Source organism: Pongo abelii, chromosome 5 (genome assembly GCF_028885655.2).
Source record: "Pongo abelii isolate AG06213 chromosome 5, NHGRI_mPonAbe1-v2.0_pri, whole genome shotgun sequence".
Taxonomy (NCBI): domain Eukaryota; kingdom Metazoa; phylum Chordata; class Mammalia; order Primates; family Hominidae; genus Pongo; species Pongo abelii.
The window spans coordinates 127,410,338-127,431,724 of record NC_071990.2 but is presented as its reverse complement, the minus strand read 5'-3'; the positions used below and the strand labels follow the sequence as shown (position 1 = coordinate 127,431,724).

At 35.2% G+C, this 21,387-nt stretch overlaps 1 protein-coding gene across 11 annotated transcripts in view; it reads right to left on the bottom strand.

Annotated features, from left to right (window-relative positions):
• The window catches only part of TRMT11 (tRNA methyltransferase 11 homolog), a 273,729-nt gene that overhangs the window by 235,238 nt on the left and 17,104 nt on the right, over positions 1-21,387 (bottom strand). For 9 of the 11 annotated variants that reach the window (XR_008525810.2, XR_010140203.1, XR_008525823.2 and 6 more), the window contains 5 exon segments: positions 16,471-16,551; positions 13,523-13,687; positions 12,089-12,170; positions 11,840-11,971; positions 3,698-3,818 (listed from right to left, as the gene is read on the bottom strand). Coding sequence is in view for 4 of the 11 variants with exons in the window: in NM_001133980.1 (NP_001127452.1) it covers positions 3,698-3,818; positions 11,840-11,971; positions 12,089-12,170; positions 13,523-13,687; positions 16,471-16,551 (581 nt within the window). In the remaining 7 variants the exon portion in view is untranslated. 11 annotated transcript variants of the gene reach the window in all.

The following is a 21,387-nucleotide window of genomic DNA, read 5'->3' as shown; positions in this document are numbered from 1 at the left end:
ACTGCAAAATCTACAGGTAATGTTTGTTTTTTACATGTATTACTCGTGTGCCTGGCACATAAATGTTAGTTACTATTATATTACTAACTCAAATGATTCTATTAAATGCTATGATTTCTAAGAGCTGTAATGTTACCATCTGAATTATCAAAATGCCTTACTTCCTTTAAAATACCAAAAGACAAACACATACATGAGAAGTAAGTGACTAGGAGAGGAGACAAAAAAGCATCGTCTAACATACAACAGAGTCCTCTTATTCAATGTGATGGACATTGGTAATGGTTAGTGTAATGGAATGAATTCTGTTCTACCCTAAAATTCATACGTTAAGGCCCTAACCCTCAATATGACTGTATTTGAAGACAGGGCCTTTAAGGAGGTAATTATGCATAAATGAAATCTTAAAGGCGGGGCCTTAATCCAATAGGACTGTCATTCTTTTAAGAAGAGGAAGACAGTCGGGTAAGGCCGGAGGATGGCTTGAGCCTAGAAGTTTGAGGTTACAGTGAGGTGTAATAGTGCCACTGTATTCTAGGCTGGGTGATAGAGTGAGACACTGTCTAAATCCAAAACAAAAAGAAGAGGAAGAGACACGAAAAGTGCAGATGCACAAAGGAAAGGTCTTGTGAAGACAGCAAGACAGTGGATACCTGCAAGAAGCCAAGTCTGCTGACACCTTACTCTTGAATTTCTAGCCTCCAGAATTGTAAGAAAATAAATTTCTGTTAAGTCGCCCAGTCTGTGGGATTTGGTTATGCCAGCCCAAGCACACCAATACAATTAGTTAATTGGATAAGGTAAATAAAAGCAGGAAGAAATTAAAATGCTTTGTAAACACATTAAACTTATTTTAACTTAAAAAATAATATTCAGTTGTATACATTCATACAGAATCAAGACCTATAAAGAATTCTAGTTTTGGCTTCTATAAAATGATGCAAGAGCTTACAAAGCAATCTGGGTGCAAAAACCTAGATTGCAATTACTTTTTTCAAAGCCATTCCCAATTCAAGTCTTTTTTTTAGCAACTCACTTTGTTCTTCCTAAAGCATTAACTTAGTTTTTATTGAAATTACAACTGTGTTTGTACACAAATATTTCACTGGTCTAACTAGTATTTAAGTAGATTACATAATTACTGTAACAAATATAACTGGCATAAACAGCTCTGAGAACACAACAGACTCTTGTTAAACAGATAATTCAGCTCATAGAAGCAGAAGTACTGTATATAAATATAGTAGAGATCAAGCGACTCACCAGCTGAAAGTATTCAACATACAACATATTATTGCATCAAGCAGTGTGGTTTTTATTTTTTTTGTTGTTGTTTGTTTTGAGACAGAGTCTCACTCTGTCACCAGGCTGGAGTGCAGTGATGCAATGTTGGCTCACTGCAACCTCCACCTCCCCGGTTCAAGCGATTCTCCTGCCTCAGCCTCCCAAGTCACTGGGACTACAGGTGTGTGCCACCATGCCCAGCTAATTTTTGTATTTTTAGTAGAGATGGGGTTCACTACGTTGGCCAGGCACGTCTCGAACTCCTGGCTTCGTGATCTGCTCACCTCGGCCTCCCAAAGTGCTGGGATTACAGGCGTGAGCCACCGCGCCTGGCCCAGGCAGTGTGTTTTAGAGAAGGAATGGCCAGTATTGGTTAATCAACAGGGTTTGAAATGGACGTTAGATAAGAGGGCTTCTACTGTATACCCAAATAAATGTTAGTCATTTAAAATTTTCATTCTAGAAGGCTGTAATGATGCCAAACAATTTGGAAACTATTTATAGAATTTCTGAATCTGCAATGTTTTAAATGTTTAATGGTTTAATGGCAAATCACCATCCTTGAAATAGAATTTGATTTCCAAAAACAACTTTAAATAATTAATCTGGTATAAAATAAGGGCAGCAAAGTACAGTAAAATCATTTTAAGAAAAGCAAGGTGTTACTATAAAACAAAATAACTGATTAATAAAAAAATACTTCTTTAAAGGCAAATCTTAAAGGTAAGTTTCAGGAACATGCTGAAAAATTATGACAGAAATAGAATGAGTACAAAGATTCCACTCTAAGGATATCATTTGAATATAAACTTCTAGTATTTTTGTTTTAAAAATGACTGCCATACATTTTCATTTTAATTACACCACATATACCTATACATCCATATGTTTATATGTATGTACACATATACCTATATATACATATAGTAGATACCAATCAACTACTTATATAGATGTATAGGTTAGCTTTCTGAAATACCCTGATATTGGAGCCTGATTAGAGAAGATAGTTTACGTCACACTGAAAATTGTGAACATTTTTCAGTAATAAAAAAAGATTTTGCATAAGGTAGTTACATAATGAATGCAGTGTTTTTAGGAAAATTCATTTAACATATAAACTAGCGGCATGAAGGAGATCATTTAGGAGACTGTGAACATAAACCAGGTGTACGGTAATAAGGGTCTAAATTAGAGACAGCAAATGGAAATAAAAAGGACAAAAACAATGATATAAAATAATATATGCAAAAGGCACTGTACAAATATTAGTTTTCATTACTAATCCGTAAGATGGGAACTATATAAAAACAAATCAAATGCAGGCTACAGATGGGTATGAAAAATCTTCAGTCTGGACGCGGTGGCTCACGCCTGTAATCCCAACACTTTGGGAGGCCAAGGCAGGCAGATCAAGAGGTCAGGAGTTCAAGACCAGCCTGGCCAACATGGTAAAACCCCATCTCTACTAAAAATACAAAAAAAAAAAAAAATCAGCCAGGCATAGTGGCAGGTGCCTGTAATCCCAGCTACTCAGGAGGCTGAGGCAGCAGAATCACTTGAAACCAGAAGGTGGAGGTTGCAGTGAGCCGAGATTGCCTGGGTGAAAGAGGGGAACTCCGTCTCAAAAAAAAAAAACAATAAGGAAAAATCTTCACAGACACTACCACCTTTCTTCTGTTTACCCTAAAGGTCCAAAGAAAGAATGGGGGTCATGCAAGTTTCCAGTGAATTTAAGAGAGCTTTGGTTGTCAATCGACAGAAGTACAGCCCAAAGGGCTTTTGTAGATTTAATTAAGCTCCATTATGAGGCACTATTCATGTCAACTCTCGTCTGGGCATGAAATAACAAACGTCTTGTTCTTTCTTAAGCTTAAATGAATTTTGTATGTAAGAGAGTATGAATTTTATAAGAATGTAATGAATGTAAGAGAGTAAGAATTTTGCATGTAAGAGAGAGACATAGAGAGAATGTGTTGGGTCCTAACAAACTGGGGACATTTACTTTCTCTCTTTATTTATAAAGCAACATATTCTCTTCATTACAGTCTGCAATCAAGTAGGTTCTGCTTTTGGAGAAAAATGGTAACTAGGACATTGCTAATTAGATGCCAGTTGTTTAATAATGCTGTTTTATAACTGAGTTAGCAACAAGGATATCAAATAAAGCCTGAGAAGTGAGGGTCAACATCTATTTGAACTCTACTCAATGTCTATGTCTATATCCAACTCCTACCCTTCAATCCCAACTGGATGCCACAAATCTCTTCAACTTCTGCCTCTTCCTAAATTCATCTGTAATTTTTAAAATATCAAGGAATAACATTTCCAAACTCTATCACAGGAAAACTATTTAGAAACAACTATTTTTGATTCTTTCAGAATTTATCCCAAAAATACTAAAGCAATTTACCTCAAATTTCTTCACCTTTTCCATTGTGATCAAGCGCCTTGATGTGTGACTGGAAAGCTTCTGCTCGCAGTTGCTAATGAGTTCCAGGCAAGGGTGCCAAGGCACCATCTCTTCAGTGTATCTGAAGAAAGAACAGCTGACTGTTAGGAACATTCACATGTGTGGGCCACACAGAATCATGGGGATAGTCCAGTGTAGTGTGGGATGTTCTTCCACTACATGCTCTTTTTCCCCACATATGCTAACTGTCCACATGATCCATAAACTATCTATAAGCAAAGTAGCTTAATTTTATCATATCCCAAAAATGCAGTTAAATTTTTTACCTATAGAATAAGAGAGAGAGAAATATTGTAAGTACGTTTTGTTGAAGAATGCTAAACATTTAAACCACAAAAGTACAAGATGATTCCACCCTACAGAATTCCACAAGAGTAGAAAAAAATACACTCAACAACATCCCTTGACGTTCATGAAGGACTGATTCATCTGTAGATTTTTATAAATTCCCAAAGTGTATAATCCACTACAGTATATACTTTCCCCTCTAAAATGAAGTGCCCCGTAAAATTTTAATAACATCTTGAGACCTCTATTACGTTTGTAAATACAGAACTAAAGTTATTTGTAAAATTATTCAAATAAACTACAACTAAAATAAACACTACAGATTACATCAGTCTTCTGGTCATATGAACCAGGAAACAAAACGAAAATATGCCAATGAGTGGTGGAGACTAATGCTGTACAGCACATGTCCTACATGGATGAAGATGATGACAATGTCTAGAAAGTAGGAGTCAATAGCAGGAGTTCAGAATCTGGCATCTGACAGGTTGTTAGCATCAATCTTGGCCAAATAAATAGGTAACAGAGGTGGGAGAAACAGCTATGGAACAGAATGTGAAAGAACAGCAAGGGAGAGGACTCACTAGGCATGGGGACTTTTAAGAACACTGTGTTGGCCAATATTTATTTTTCCTTTGCAATTTTTTACACCTTTTTGGATGGTGTCTGCACACATTTATTATACAGGTAATCTTAAAGGTCTGCTCCAAAATAGCAAAGGTGCTGATTAGTTTTTCATGTAAAGGACCACAATCTCAGCTACCTGTTTTAATGCATCAACACTGTTTTCACCACCACTCTTTCATGAACTTTTCTAGGTCCCACTGACCTTCAACAAGCTCTCCCTATTACCTCAACCATATGCTCAAACCCATCATCACCCACTTCCCAAGCATCATTCATAATGCACTTCACTTTATTATCAGTGGAAAGAATTATCTGGAAGTCATTCTCTGACTTCTTCCTAGAGCTTTCCAACAAGCAATGAGCACTTCAGATTTCACCTCATCTAGTAATTCTTTAATGTTCACTACATAGCCAGAAATGTTGTACTTCTTATAACAATGACATCAGATTTTGAATCTTCATGCAATGCATTTATGACATGAAAGAAAACATTCTCTTTTTTCTTTTTCAGAGACAGGATCTTGCTCTGTTGCCCAGGCTGGAGTACAGTAGAAATAATATATTCTACACCATGGTTGAGACTAAAATAAAAAGTGCTAACAGAGAGAAGATATAGCCTTAATTAACCTTAAGCGTGCAAACCGTAGGATCTATAGATGCTGGAAACAGTTTGGGTCAAACTAAGTAATATACTAATTTTTAAAGGAAAAAAAATCTTTTACTTCCTGGTGGACTGACTTAAAGTATTTTTTTATTAAGGTGTCACTTAAATATGCACAAGCATAAATTAGATATAAACTCTTCATGTTTAGATCCCTAATATAACTATAAAACCCAAAAAGCAAATTTATCAACCAAATCCCAAAGTACCAGTACAATTTTAATTAACATCTATGACATGAATGATGCTAAACTGCTGAACTAAGTTGCTGTATTTGGTTTAACAGCAGAAAAACATATTTGCATGTTTCATGTTACCTTTTTTGACTCGATCTTAATTCATTTTTAACAATTAATCTATTATATTAATGAGCCAATCAATTTAACAATATACTCCCAAAGTACCGTACTAAAAAGATTAAAAAGAGCAGTTAAAAAATTCTTCAGCCGGGCGTGGTGGCTCACGCCTGTAATCTTAGTGCTTTGGGAGGCCAAGGCAGGTGGATCACCTGAGGTTAGGAGTTCAAGACCAGCCTGGCCAACATGGTGAAACCCCACCTCTGCTAAAAATACAAAATTAGCCAAGCATGATGGCACATGCCTGTAATCCCAGCTACTTGGGAGGCTGAGGCAGGAGAATCGCTCGAACCTGGGAGGTGGAGGTTGTAGTGAGCCGAGATCACGCCACTGCACTCTAGCCTGGGAAACAAGAGCAAAACTGTCTCAAAAAAAATAAAGTAAAATAAAATTATTCACTGTATATTTACCAATATATTTCATTCCAATGGAATGTTGGCAAATGGTTAAGTAGAAGGCATAAATCTATATTTTGCCTGGACCATTATGACACTACCAAATCCTGTCTTAACTCCCTGTTTTTATTAATATCCCCCTACAACCCAAGTTATCTATTTAAAAACTAAATCATCCTTAATAGGCAAATCCACAGAGATTGACAAGTGGTTGGCAGAGGTAGGGGGGTGGTAACTGCTAATGTCTGTGGGTTACTTCTTGGGAGTGAGGAAAATGTTCTGGAATTACCTAGTGGTGATGGTCGCACAACTTTGTGGATAAACTAAAAACCATGAAGTTGTATACGTTAAGGGGGTGAATTTCATGGTATACAATTTCTATTTCAATTAAAAACAAAAATAATTGTGTACATAGGCCCCTAGATTTTCCACGAATCAATTTTGACTGTCACTCATTTTCCTGTGAATCTTCATGCTTCAACTACTTTCCAAATGTCACTAGAATTTCAGCTCCCATTTGAGAAACAGATTTTGCATTGATTGAACATTTACTAAAAACAGCAATCCTCTTTCCTAAGTAAGAGATGAAAAACATGTTCTCTTCACTGATTACAGGCACCGCAAAGTTCATCTTACTACAATCAAAATTTATTTCCAAGTCCTACTTTGGGGCACATTATTAGCTTCTTTCTCACCTTTTTAAAAAATTTTAATGAATTATAATCATATATATTTGGGGGGTACAATGTGCTATTTTAATATAAGTATGTCATCATGTTATCACTAACACTAGCAGCTGGATTTCTATAAAGGTCATCATTTATAAAGAAACACTGTTTCTAATCACTTCAAGAGTTATCTGTGTACAATGAAATTAGATAAAGCTAAATGGATATATGGAGCCTGGGCAAACAGCTACACTCACTCAGTAGCACACTGACTCCTATGACATCAAACACCTGGATTGTATGTGTACACACTGGATTGACGCCCTGTACACATGACTGCAACACAGATAATCTGAGTCATTTGTAAGTAGTCAAAATTGTAAATAATAAACTCACAAATACCAACAGTCTACAGTAATTTTATGTGTTAAGTCTCTATAAGCAGTAAAAACAAGCTATTATGACAGCGCAGAGGAAGGACTGATTAATTCTGCTGAGAAGTATCTGAGAAAGTGTCACAGAAGTGGTGACAATTAAGCCAGGCCTAGAAAAATGACTAGATTTTTACCAGTTGAGGAAAGAAGAAAGGGCATCTCAAACAATGGGGACAGAATAAACAAAAGTGAAAAGACATAAAAGCCCAGAGTATCTTGATGCTGGCAAAAAGTCTGATATACTGGATGGGGAGAGTGTAGACTAGAAGGAAAAAGAACAGCAGAAGTTTCTGAGTAGCAGTTTCTTTACTGCAATTTAAATTGTCAGTGAGAAAATCCTTTTCAATCATTAGCTCTCACAATTTTCCATATACAACTAAGCTTTTAGGCAGTATTTTGCTTTTATGTCTGATACTTTTCAATCAATCCTGGGTTAAAATAATAACTGAACTTGGTTATAATGTGTAACTTGAATCATGTAACAGGGTTTGGCTGAGAGTAAATTAATTCAGTAATAGAACTAATAGCCTACATTCACCACACCAAAAATACAAAAGTCTTAAAATTAAACTACACTAAGGTACAATTGTAAATTGAATTCCTTTTTATTCCTGGTCCATTATAAAGCTACATTTTCAATATAACAGAGTTAAACTAATTCTAAACTGTTTAATTCAGAAGAATATTATTTCAAACTTTTACAGATGACTTTAGACTCAAATTCATCTTGATACTGTGTTATTTTCAAAACAGTAAAGAATTTTCAAAAGAGTAAAGACCTTGAATATGAAAACAGTTAATGTTTCTAGCATAAACTCAAGACAAATTTGGTTCACTATTAATAATTAATAAGATCGCTTTAGGCTTAAAGAGAGAAGACACAATTGAGGTCTAATAATGAACATCAGGGGATCTGAAAATAACCCTCTCCAGGGGCCAAAAACTCAGGGAAATAAATGCGACCATAGTCTTCCCACATGTGTTAGACACATAACTAGAAGATATCTATCCATTGATAAAACATCTAAGACAAAAAAAGTCACTAAAACATGTCTCCCTTTTCCCTTTCTAAAACATCACTTTGGTTATATGTATTTGGAAATCTTCCCTCATCTAAAATTACTAAAATAGAGAAGTCATTGAAGAAATATCCAGTGGCCACTTTTTAAAGTCTTTAGAAATACATTCAGTTTAAAGAACCTCCAATATTACTTTTTATAAAGGAATTAAAGAACTCCAAAATAAATTCTCAACCACATATGATTTTGATTATAATTAAATAATAAACTACAAAACAGTGAACAGTCAGATATGCTAAAAAGGAAGGACTTACATAAAAAACTACTGAGGATATTTCAAAAGGACAGAAGAGCCAGCTCAAAGAAACTCCCACTGGTTAAATCTGGGACAATTTGAGCAACAAAATACTGCTACTAATAAATTACAACCCAATGAATAATATAGGAATCCATGACTCCATACCACTATAAATAAATTAATGAAGTAAATGGGGCAGAAAGAAAGCTCTTTCTTACAGAATACCAACTTACAAATGCAAAAGAAATGATGGAAAAAAGAATCACTTGGCAACCACCTCAGAAGTGGCTGTCAACAATGGAGTCATCAATCTGAGTAGTGGTTTGATGAAAAACAAGATATTAGTGTAATCTTCTTATTTCCCCATAAAATACAAATCAAAGAAGAAAATGATGATTCAGAGAGGAGAAATCTGACAGAGAAGAGCCTGACCAGACAATCAAAGTTAACATTACCAGGAGGAGTGGCTTTGTGTGCCCTGTGATGTGCTGCAAAGATCATGTTTGTGGTATTCCTACCAAGAAAGCATGACCTCAGTCTGGTCATAGAAGAAATATCAGATGGCCCCGGTTGAGAGTCAACACTCAGAATATAAGCCATGTCCTCTACAAAACTTCCAAGGACACAAGAGATATGGAAAGACAGAAAATATTCCGGACTGCAGAAGACCAAAAAAGGACAGGATAGATGATTACAGCACAGTTTCCTACATGGATTGCAATTGGTAAAATTTGAATGGTGTCTCTGATCTGGATGGAATAGTGTTATAAATGCTAACTTCCAGACTTGCAGGGTAGATCATGGTTAGATAGGAATGTTCTTGTTTCTGAAAAATACAATGACATATATAGAGGTAAGACGGCACCATACCAACCAACTTCTCAAATGGTTTCAAAAAGATTAGTGATAGGCTGGGCGCAGTGGCTCACACCTGTAATCCCAGCACCGAGGCAGGCGGATCACGAGGTCAGGAGATCGAGACCATCCTGGCTAACATGGTGAAACCCTGTCTCTACTAAGAAAATACAAAAAAATAGCTGGGCGCGGTGGCGGACACCTGTAATCCCAGCTACTTGGAAGGCTGAGGCAGGAGAATGGCGTGAACCCGGAAGGCGGAGCTTGCAGTGAGCCAAGATCACGCCACTGCACTCCAGCCTGGGTGACAGAGCGAGACTCCGTCTCAAAAAAAAAGATTAGTGATAATAGATATGTGCAGGAGTTGGGGGGAGGTAGATATATGTTAATATTGGAAAAATCTGGATAAGGGTAGAGATGGGAGTTTTCTGTATTGTATTTGAAACTTCTGTAAGTTTGAAATTACTTCACAGTATTTTTTTTTTTTTAATTTTAGCCCTACAACTTGAATTAAACAAAAAGAAAGTAGCTTGTTGCTGGAATTCAGTTTGTCTAAGGCAGCAACCCTTTTTACAAAGACATGAACAAATATACTCTTATATGAAAATATTAATAAAACCTCACCTATCATTTCATGTACTAAGTATACGAGATCTGGCAGGATGTTGAATTAAGTGAATACAGCACTGGGAATAAGGAAACAAATTAGCTAGCTGGCTTTTAACTTTAGATAAGTCATTTCACTCCTTGGAATTAAGTTTCCTCATTTCTAAAAGAGGTTAAATGAGATGATCATTAGCAACAAAAAAAAACTCAGTGTTAAGGGATCTGGGTACAAATGTATTTTCTCTTATCAGCTGATAACAAAATGCACAACTAAAGTTAGGCCATGGTAATTTTAAATACAGCATTTGTAAAACAAACAACAAGAAATAGCTGAGGGTCCCAAATGCTGAGGGACTACCAATCTTTGTAGAAAAAGACAGTTACCACTGTATAATTATGTATAGTAAATATAGGAATTGGCCAGACACGGTGGCTCACGCCTATAATCCCAACACTTTGGGAGGCCGAGGTGGGTGGATCATGAGGTCAGGAGTTGAAGACCAGCCTGGCCAACACAGTGAAACCTCGTCTCTATTAAAATACAAAACTTAGCGGGACGTGGTGGCGTGCACCTGTAATCCCAGCTACTTGGAAGGTTGAGGTGGGAGAATCGCTTGAACCCAGGAGGTGGAGGTTGCAATGAGCTGAGATCGTGCCACTGTACTCCAGTCTGGGTGACAAAGTGAAACCCTGTCTCAAAAAATAAATAAAATAAAATAAAATAAAATAAAATACAAATACAAATGTAGGAATTAAAATAATTGCATTACAAAATAGATCTATGGCAGATTGAAGAAATAACCTACTGAGCTTGGCAATACCTTTCAAATTTAAACATTCCGTCTTGTTCAAACATCTTGTCTTTTACTGTTAATATATATAGCTTTATATTTAATAGTTACTGAATAACATAACTCAAAGCAATAATGCTGAACATAATCAGGGCTTTAAATATATGCACAGCTCTTATTTTGGTCTTAGCTTTTGATTTATTGTACTTAAGATAATCATAATAGCCAATATATATTAAAGCTAGCATTAGAAGGTAGTAGATGCATGAATCCTTTAGGTAAGCTGTTGAAAATTACATCTATAGACTGGCAAAAGAGCTATAAAACAGCTGTGATCCATAGGTACTAAGCTAAGTGTAGGGTACAATAAGGGCTGGCAAAACTTTTTCTATAAAGGGCCAGAGAGTAAATATTTTAGATTTTGTGGTTCACATACTGTATGTTTCTGTCACATATTATTTTGTGTGGATATTTTTTAACAACACTTTAAAAATCTAAAAACTAGTCCTAGCTCAAGAACCTTACAAACACAGGCTGAGGACCATATCTGACCCATAGGCCGTGGTTTGCCAACCCCTGATACAAAATAACAAGGTCAAAACAATTCAGTTGATGAAAAGAAGGAGGCTGAGTACAGTGGCTCACTCTTCTAATCACAACACTTCGGGAGGCTGAGGCAGGTGGACTGCTTGAGCCTAGAAGTTTAAAACCAACCTGGGCAACATAGTGAGACTCCACCTCTACAAAAAATAAAAATAAAAAATAGCTGAGCATGGTGACGCATGCCTGTAGTCCCAGCTACTCAGGAGGTTGAGGTGGGAGGATCACTTGAGCCTGGGAGGTCAAGGCTGCAGTGAGTCATGATTGCACCACTGCACTCCAGCCTGGGCGACAGAGCAAGACCTTGTCTCAAAAAACTAAATAAATAAAAAGACTATTTTACACACATTTGAAGGCAAACAAAGGCTATTACAAATTAAATACAAAGATGCACCAAATGCAAGAAGAGATAAAGAGAAAATTATACTAGATATGCAAACATTGTAAGAAAAATGAAATTAAAAATAAAATTAAGATTACATACTCTGGTGTATACACCGGTAACCAATAGACTAGTCTTCCACCTAAAACGAGGGTCTCAGCTGCGAAGTTTAACAGGTCAAGAAACATATCACTCAGATGATAACTCAAGGAAACAGGAACATGGCTTTCTGGACTACACAAAGGAAAGAAAATTTCAAAATCAGTGAAAAATTTTAAGAGTGCTAAGTTAACGGGGAAGCCACATGCTTCTTCTCAAAGTAGTAATACGTCATATTTAAATTTCACTTACCATTTTTCCCATTTTTCTATCCCCTTTGGTATCTCCTTCTGTGAACCTGTTCTTCTTGTAGATTCTCTGATACCATATGGAGCTAGACAGAAAACAAAGGTAACACAGATAGTCAAAAGTCACCAAATCACGGATCAAGGGCAAACAGCCATGCTGCCTTCAAATGTGACACCCTGAGAAGCACACAACATCACCAATGCACAAATCCAACTGAAAATGTACAACATAAAGACTTGGGGGAGGAGCAAGTGTCTTCTTAAAATATGTCAATGTCATAAAAGTCATTGAGAAAAGCTGTGGAAGTGTTACAAATTAAAGGAGGCCTAAAAGATATCATTACTAAATGCAATACCTGACTCTAGAGTAGAGCCTGTCCTAGAGGGAAAATATATGCCATAAAAGCTATTACTGAGTCAGCTGACAAAATTGAATGGCAAACTGTAGATGAAAGTATTTTATCAATTTACTGAACTTGATAACTGTATTTTTGCTAAGAGACTATCTTTATTCTTAGTAAATACACGCTGAAGTACAGGAGTAAAACGCCACAATGTATACCACTTACTCTCAAGTTGATCAGAAAAAAAAAATGTATTTTATATAAGTAAACACAGAGTGGGAGAGCAAATAATAAAGCAAACTGTTAATTTAAAAAAAACTAAATTTTCATCAAGTATATTCACACTGAAACCATATGCCTTGATAATTTTTCTTTTGTTACATTACATTTGACAAAATCTAAGTTAGCAAAGAACTAAAGAGAGCTGAGATAGAAGGGCTGAACTTTGCCACTATTTACAGATTTACTGTCAAATACTATAGAAAAGGCAGACCTATTCTTAGATAGGCTGCCTAAAAAACTCACGACCTCATGAGGCATGGGAAAATAAATTTTCATGCACATTCCTGAAGCTCAGTAGGTTCACAGGCCCAGTGGTTCCACAGAACCCCAAATTTCTTGTAATGCTAGAAAGGAGATGCCAGTGAAAACAGGCACTACAAAAACACAAATGCTTACACATAGAGAAATGTGTGATATCCGAAACTCTGTTCAAAATTTGACACCATAATTGCAAATGACATTTGAGCTCCAGTTGGTATAATAACCAATTATAGTCAATACAAAAACAAATACTAAATATATGCCTCAAAAAAATAAGCTGAAGGGAAAAACGGGTGACAAGTTAATATAAAAAGATATAAAAGTGGATGGCAAGTCAATATATTTGTTTAGAAAGACAAAACAGTAAGCCCTTAACAAGGTAGTTAAGTACCTTCATAACTTTCTCCTTACAAGATGAGGAAGCTGGGGGTAGATGGGAGAAATACTGACAAGTTGGCATTTTGTGCATGTGTTGGTAAATTTTGTACTTTAAATGTAAATGATTTTACAAAACGAATCCTACTCCTACTTTTGTATAAAAATAAACTTACGATCAGTAATGATTGCATCAAAATATGTGCCCTTCCTCCAGGAAGGTTTAGATGCATCTGAAACCAGGACATCAAGGTAATACTTCTCTAAACCATATTGACGAAGATTGGCCCTAATGTTTTCATCTGGTCCTCTCCATTTCTGGTTTTTCCTAGTAGCCTTTCCTGAAGGGAAAGAAAAAGGAAGAGAGAAAGTATTAAACAGAGTATTCTTATTTTCTGTCATTTAGAAGAAGTAATGTTTTAACTCACTGAAACCTACATTTATTCAAAATTTGCTTTCATTTAAAATCTTAATTTTATGTATACAAGTAAATAGTTATTTTAATTTCAACATAACAGTAAAATGTACTGATGTCTAACTTATCTTGTTCTGTCAACTTCCAAGTAAAACTGCCTTAAAACACTCATTCAATATTTTCAAGTATGAAGATTTTTGTAGTAAGATAGAGTTGAAGAGAATATGGTTCCTTTCTTCCAGCAGTAAACAGACCTGTGTAGAGATAGTATGAATCAGATAAATGAAACAGAAATGAAGAGAGCGAACTTGGGAAACGCCGCAGTTGTGACCATGGAGAAGGGAGGCAAAATGGAGACATTGCTAATGAAAGTTAAAGTGGGAGTGGAAGGAAGACTAAAGAAGCTCGTAAGTTCCTTATTTAGGAGACATGATAGTTTAGGATGATGACACCAGTGATTAATATCAGAGAAACCAGGAAGAAAAACAAGCTTAAGAAAAAAGATGAGATTCATTTAAGATAGATCAATCTTGACGTACCTTGAGGTACCTGCAGAACATTCAGAAAAAGATACGCAGTGGGGACATTCAGCAGGTAGTTGAAGGCCAGAATATACAGACTTTGGAATTATCAGCATATAATCTTATACTGACTCCATAAGGCTGAATAACATTCTTTTTGTTCACTTAGGAGGCAGTGACATGTTTGCTCTATAATTATTCTTATAAAATCAAAAGAAGAAGAACGACATGACTCTGAAAAACATGCAGTGTGATGGAAAAGTGCTCAAAGATAGGTAGACGCCTGGAAAAAAACAATATATAAACAGAAATCAAAGAAAATTGCAGGGCATCAAGTAGACTGAGAAGAAACAAAAAAGTAAAAGTACCACCCGCCGAGACCACTGTCAAGAAACCAAGAGCGGCTGTATGAAGGTCAACACTGTCAAATGCTATAAATCTGTGGCCTTTGTTAGCGTTTTCAGCAGAATGATAGGCACAGAAGCTGGAAAATAATGGCCAGAAGAGAGTGAAAGATGAAGAAGAGGAGACAACAAGTTATACTAGTTTTTCAAGAAGCATTTTGGCAAATGGAAAAGGAAAACAAAGTGGTAGCTAGAGAACCTCTACAGATTTGCTAAAAAAAAAGTTTTGTACTTTTAAAACAGGAGAAACTTGAGAATATTTTAGGATAAAGTAAGAGTTCAGAACCATAGGAAACAGAGGGTATACCTAACAGTATCTTGGATAAGCTCTAAGGAAACTACCTCAATCAGAATTCTACCCCAGTAGACTGAAGGTTACAACATAAGTTTCCAAACATAACTTTAATAAATAAAAATTCAAGTAAATTATATAAGACAATTTCCTTAAAAGAAATATACTGCTTCTACTAAAAGCAAATTGGAATAATTCTTAGTACTTTTTAAAACAGATTTCAGATAAAGAATATCTTTTTCTTGCTAGCCCATTTATGTACACCTAATAAATTATAACTCATTCTCCTAATAAATGTTACTAAATTCTTTACAGTCAAGGTAGGGAAAAAGACAGGTCACCAGTACAAGATATCAAATTACTTCCACAAAAGAAAATAAAGTATAATAAATGCTCACCAATACAATAACTTATACTGGGTGAGGAAAAGGAAAAGAGTATTATAAGGGCTGATCCCAGTTATTATAATGAATACCAACATAAACACAAATAATCTCAAAATCATCAATAAAATGACATTTTCAATACCATTAAGCTATAAGGAAATACTTTTTCAGTTTGATTCAATTCCATCCAATCACACATCATTATTCAAGCTTCTAGAGTTTAAAATATTTTCCATAATTACCTGAAAAGTAAAGCAGATGACTGTTTCAAGTACCCTCAGTTCAAGGCAGAATCTTTAAAGTTACTTTAAAGAGGTTTTGGTCAGTTATAAAATTAGAAACATAAATAGTACCTCAAAGACTAGTTATTAATCCAGTATATAGTCAATGTATGATTAGTGAATAATTTTGGTGATAATCTTTAAATGAGTGGTGATAATCTTAACCAAATATGTTTCATTATCATGTATATTTATTAATTAGTTATAATTAATAAATTATAGCTCTGAACTGGTCACTGGGTTATCATTTTCCTGCACTTCCTTAAAGCCCTCTGAGAGCAGGACTTTTTCTCATTCACCTTCGTGTTCCCCCAGGAAATCACTCTGTACACAATGGATCATAAAAGTAGATACCCAATGAAGTCTTATAAAAACAAGTAAAATCATATCACAATTTTGTATTTGAAGATTAAAATAATGCCATATAAAACTACAGTTTACCCTTGAGCAACATGGGGGTTGGGGTGCCAACTCCTCACACAGTCAAAAATATGCATATAACTTTTGACTCTCCCATAACTTAACTACTAACAGCCTACTGTTATACTTACTTTATTCAGTAAAAATAGATTTACTATTCATGAAGTGGAAGTGGATCATCATAAAGGTCTTCATCCTCATCACCTTCATGTTGAGTAGGCTGAGGAGGAAGAGGAAGTGGAGGGATTGGCCTTGTTGTTTCATGAGTGGCAGAGATGGAAATAAATCTGAGTATAAGTGGACCTGTGCAAGTCAAACTTGTGTTCTTCCAGGGTCAACTGTATTTTTAAAGGTACATTTGGTACCACAGCAATGACTATAACACTGTCTATAATCTCTACTCACCCAAGCCATGAACTGTGTTGTAGTCTATGTCTGTCCCATACACATATGCACCAAAATGAGCACATGCTATCAGCAGGCCACCTGAAAAATCACACAGTTTTAACCTGTTAACCAGTAAGTCCCAAACTCCTGTTTGTTCCTATTTAACTTCATCCAGTCTTAGAAACTAGCTGCAGGCAGAGTATCCTGGAATGACATTGGTCATGACATATTGAGTTACCCTCAGGACTGAAAAAACAAACCCCTAAGCTATATTCACTAAACTAGTAACAAAGTGGAGAAATTAATGTATACCCTGGCATCATTATTTTAAACAGCACTATTTTATCTTTTTTTTGGTCAAAATAATGTATATTTAGACATTTTCATCTTATTTTTAGAGCTCTACACACAAACATGTTGCTCCTTTCTTAAAAATGAGCATATAAGGCTGTTTACACAAAGAGCTGGCAATAAACAGAATAAATTCTGACAACTAGGCTCGATTCCCACTGAAGTCAGAGTTTCAAACAAATAAAGGGCATAATTACTATGTGAGACATTAGTTCTTACAGAAATTAAAAGGTTAGGACATATTTTAATTTTTGTAAGAATTAACTATTTTAATATAGTTACTCCTGTAACCAATCAAGTAATTATCTCTTGTTTTAAACTGTAAATACAAATTTCTGAATAACGATTATCAAACATGCACAAAATAATTAATAAACTGTTTTTACTAGTGCTGTGACCAAAGTAAGAACAACTGTCCCAATACAATCTGACCAAAGTAATGTGACAGATGTGACCAGCTCATGCATGAAGAGAAATCTTAATAAAGGTTAAAATAATAATGAAACTCTTTAAAATGAAAGGTAATAGTATTTTTAAATTAAGAAAAAATTGTACACAATTAACTGAACTTTTAATAATTGTACTTTAATTAAACTTCACTTCTTTTAATCATTCAAATTAAAATGCTTTTAGTGCTTGGGCAAGTCTTAATTAGCTATACTCTAGGAAGGCCTGCTAGTCAAGCTAAAATCATAAATATATTCTTCAACGACAAAATATGCACAGACTTGGACAAGGGGAAAAAATACTAGGGCTCTTTCCCTTATATCCTTTTGAGATGTAATCTCTGTAACTAAGATGGGTAGTGCCTCTGGAGGGTCAAGATCCATAAATTAATGGTGTTCCTTCCATAGCCATTTAAAACATAGTCTGGTAGCATGGAATTAAAAATACTTTGTTCATGAAAATATTATAACTGGCTAGTTCTTTTTAGAACCCATGAAGAAGAGAAATGAAAGACTAAAAGTACAGCAGAAACCAAAACCTATGTCTTCTCATACTAACTACAAAAAGCATTTATGTGATAGGGAAGGTTAAAAAGTCCTCATAATTCTGACTCTGGAAATGGAACATTCCATATTTAGAAAAGGCAGCATAAGTGATGACTTGGAATACTCACAAAGTCACTTCACCCAAATTACAAGGAATTACAATTCTGCCAATTAAGGCAGATACTCACCTAGAAGAACTAGTTGTCAAGGGGAACAGAAAAGCTTTCCTGTGCTTCCTTAAACAGAACCTTATCCATTTGGTTAGAGTGAGTTTTGAGAAGACCCAATTTACAAGTACACTGCTGAAAGGAGATGAATAATCTGTTAGACTGCACCTGATACTTAACTTCGTGCCTTTTAAGCTTTTATGTTTTTTTAAGTAAAATCATAATAAATTAGCTTATCTGAACTGGTCACTGGGTAATCACTGGTAGTCATCTAGTTGTTCTTTTGATTAAATTGAAGCACTTTTTACATTTAGCTACACCTCAGTTGGAGTTTTTTGGGGGATCTTTTTGGTGGAAGAAGGGGTGCTAAAAAAAAAGAGAGTGAAGTGTCAAGGAGGCAAGTAACATGACTCACCCATTTCTTTTTACGTTACCAAAAGTAAAAATACTGCATATGTGATCTATGCTAGCAACTCGGTGTTTCAATTTCTCATTACTTAAATAGTAAGCACTTTAAGGTTAGCGTAATATCTTACAGGCAAAACAATACAATAAGAATTGAATTTATTCCACGATGTAAAAACTAATCCATGATTTTCATCTTTAAAGAACTAACTGGAAAGCTTTGCAAACGTGGAGAAATGAGAGACTGGGCTTTGGTTTTGCTGAGAGAAAAAAAAGAAAGAAAAATGGCAATACTATTGCATCTATTTTATCTTTTTTAAAAAAAGAATTCTACTTAAATAAATTAAACTAGCAGACCAAGCAAAAGAACACTGCTAGACAATAGGACTCCTACTAGACAAACCATGAGATTCCAGGAAAAGGGGACTACAAAGGGTAGTGGGAAAAAAATGGGAAAGAAAATATTATACAAACCTACAGAGATCCATTATCTCACTCCCCTAACCTTCTCTTTTTCTCCCCATTTTCTCTTCCCAGAACCAGGATAGTCAGTTCCCTAACACCTGGTTTCTGTGTCCACTATTTTGCAATGATAAAACTTCAAAAGGAGCTACACTCCTTTCCTTCCTCCTATGGGTCATCTGAAGGTAGACATGGCCAAGGAGTATACATTAGTCTTCTGGGTGAATTCTCATTACTGGAGGAGCTGACTCACTTGACAGAGGGGATGAGAGGGAATCAGATCTATGGCTGCAGAGCTCTGTGCTACCTAAAGCAACTGGCATACACTTGCACATATTATTTTAATTATAAACAAAGAATTAGACATTTATAATTTTATATTTCAATTCCCTTGCCTGCTGCTATAACCTGCCAACAGGTGCAAATTATTAATATCTTGGAAATTAGCCAAAAAGAGTACCAGAAAATGAGTTTATGGTCAAATTCTTTATCATCACCATTTAATATTAGCTACAGCTAACATCTTTCACCAAAAAGACATCTAAAATCTCATCAAAATAATAATTAAAAAGTAATAATGATAACCATTACAGTTCACTAAATGTCTACCACGTGTCAGGCAACTTCCTAGAAATATTATATACACATATTGCCTCACTTAATCCTCACAATATATTAGTATTACCATTTTACAAATGATAGAAGTGAAACCCAGACAAGTTAAGAATCTTGCCCAAAGCCACATACTAATTGGTAAAAAGATTTAAACTTTGCTCTATTTATTCTTTTCTTTATATCATACTACCTCCTTTGGGATTAGCACCAATTGAAGTAAATACATATTCACTCACCAATTAGATAAACAAAAGCAAAATATGCTACTAAACAAGTTATATTAAATTAAGTAAAGCTACATACTCTGTTAATAAGAGTGTTATATATGCCACTCACAAGTCTTGTACTGTATCACAGACAGGGCTGTGTCATTAACAGGTATTCAATAAATTCATGATGATCATTCCTTTAGCCAAACTCACATGAGAATAGTAGCACTTCCTAACAACTAAGAGCTGACACAATGCTATGTCTCTTCCCCTTTGGAAAAGTGGAGACACACACTTTAAAAAAAATTTTTTTTACTAAAATGAAAACCAATGTATTTGTTAAAATAGAAAGAAAAGTGTGTTTCTGCTGCTCATAATGTCATTCTAAATAACAGTAGCAAACAGTCTAAAGGAAAAAAGGAAAAACATTTAGGCATGAAAAGATTATTCTTCTCCTTTCAGTCTCCCAGAAGCTTTCTACCCTACTCTACATCCCTGAGAAAAATCACGAACCATGAGTAGTAAGTGGGCAACACATTTGGGAAACGACATACATTTCAATTTTGTACCTTTAAAATAAAAAGGGGATTAGACACGTGAATTTTTTTTAAAAACTATTTAAAAGGCAACCAAAAGAAAAATATCAACAAATGTTTTGTGAAAACTATGGCCATGGAGAAGGACACAGAGCTACATATTTCTCCAGTCCTTCAGAAGGTACTACCCACCCATCGATGAGGCAAAAGGCCCAACAAAGGACAAACTGTGCTTAAGACCTGTGTCTATTCACAATTATTGGTTATTATGTTTCAAAACAAAAGCACCAAAAATTGACTGATGTCCTAAAGCTATACTTAAACTACAAACACAAATTATGAAAATATATTTCAGCAGCACCTTTGCAAAGATCCTCTTCTGATTTTCTATTAATTGTCCTATATGAACAGTCAGATGTTCCAAATATACTACCCACTGTGAGGAGCTGCCCTAAAGCAAACAGAAGCAGGTCTCCTTGCCCCTGAACACACTATGAATGGTCCATATATTGACAGCTGTGAAGATAATTTCAAAATCTAGCCTCATCTACTCAACAAAAAAATATTACCCATACTGGCAACCATATTTTTTAACTCTGTGGTCTAGTCTATGTGTATGTATATATATTAATCATTTTGTACATGTATATATCTAAAAGAATTATTCTCAATTGACAAAAAAAGTTTTTAAAGTCCAAGAACAAGATTAAGAATAAAAGCTTTAGCATTTGGAAAAAGATAAATTAAATCTATTCTTCACATCATACCAGAGAATAATCTCCAAACGAACCAGAGATCTAAAAAGAAAAAACGTAAAACTACAAAAGTACTAGAAGAAAACACAAATGAATTCCTCTATAACTTGAGTGTGGGGAAAACTTTTGCATGGCAAAAATCAATTAGTAGCAAAGTCAAAAGACAAATGACAAGCTAAGGGAAAAATACTGCAACACACATCACAGAAAAAGAGGGGGAGTGTGAGGGGGTTGTATCCCAAGCTTACAAAGGACCTTGAAAAATCAGGGAAAGAGACCAAAAATGCTATCAAAAAATGGGCAAAAGACAAAAAAAGACAAATCAAAGAAAGTCATAATGGCCCTTAAAATATAAAACGTTGTGATACTTCATTCGTAACCACAGACATACAAATTAACACAACATTGAGATACCATTTTTTACCCAACGGAACAAGCAAAAC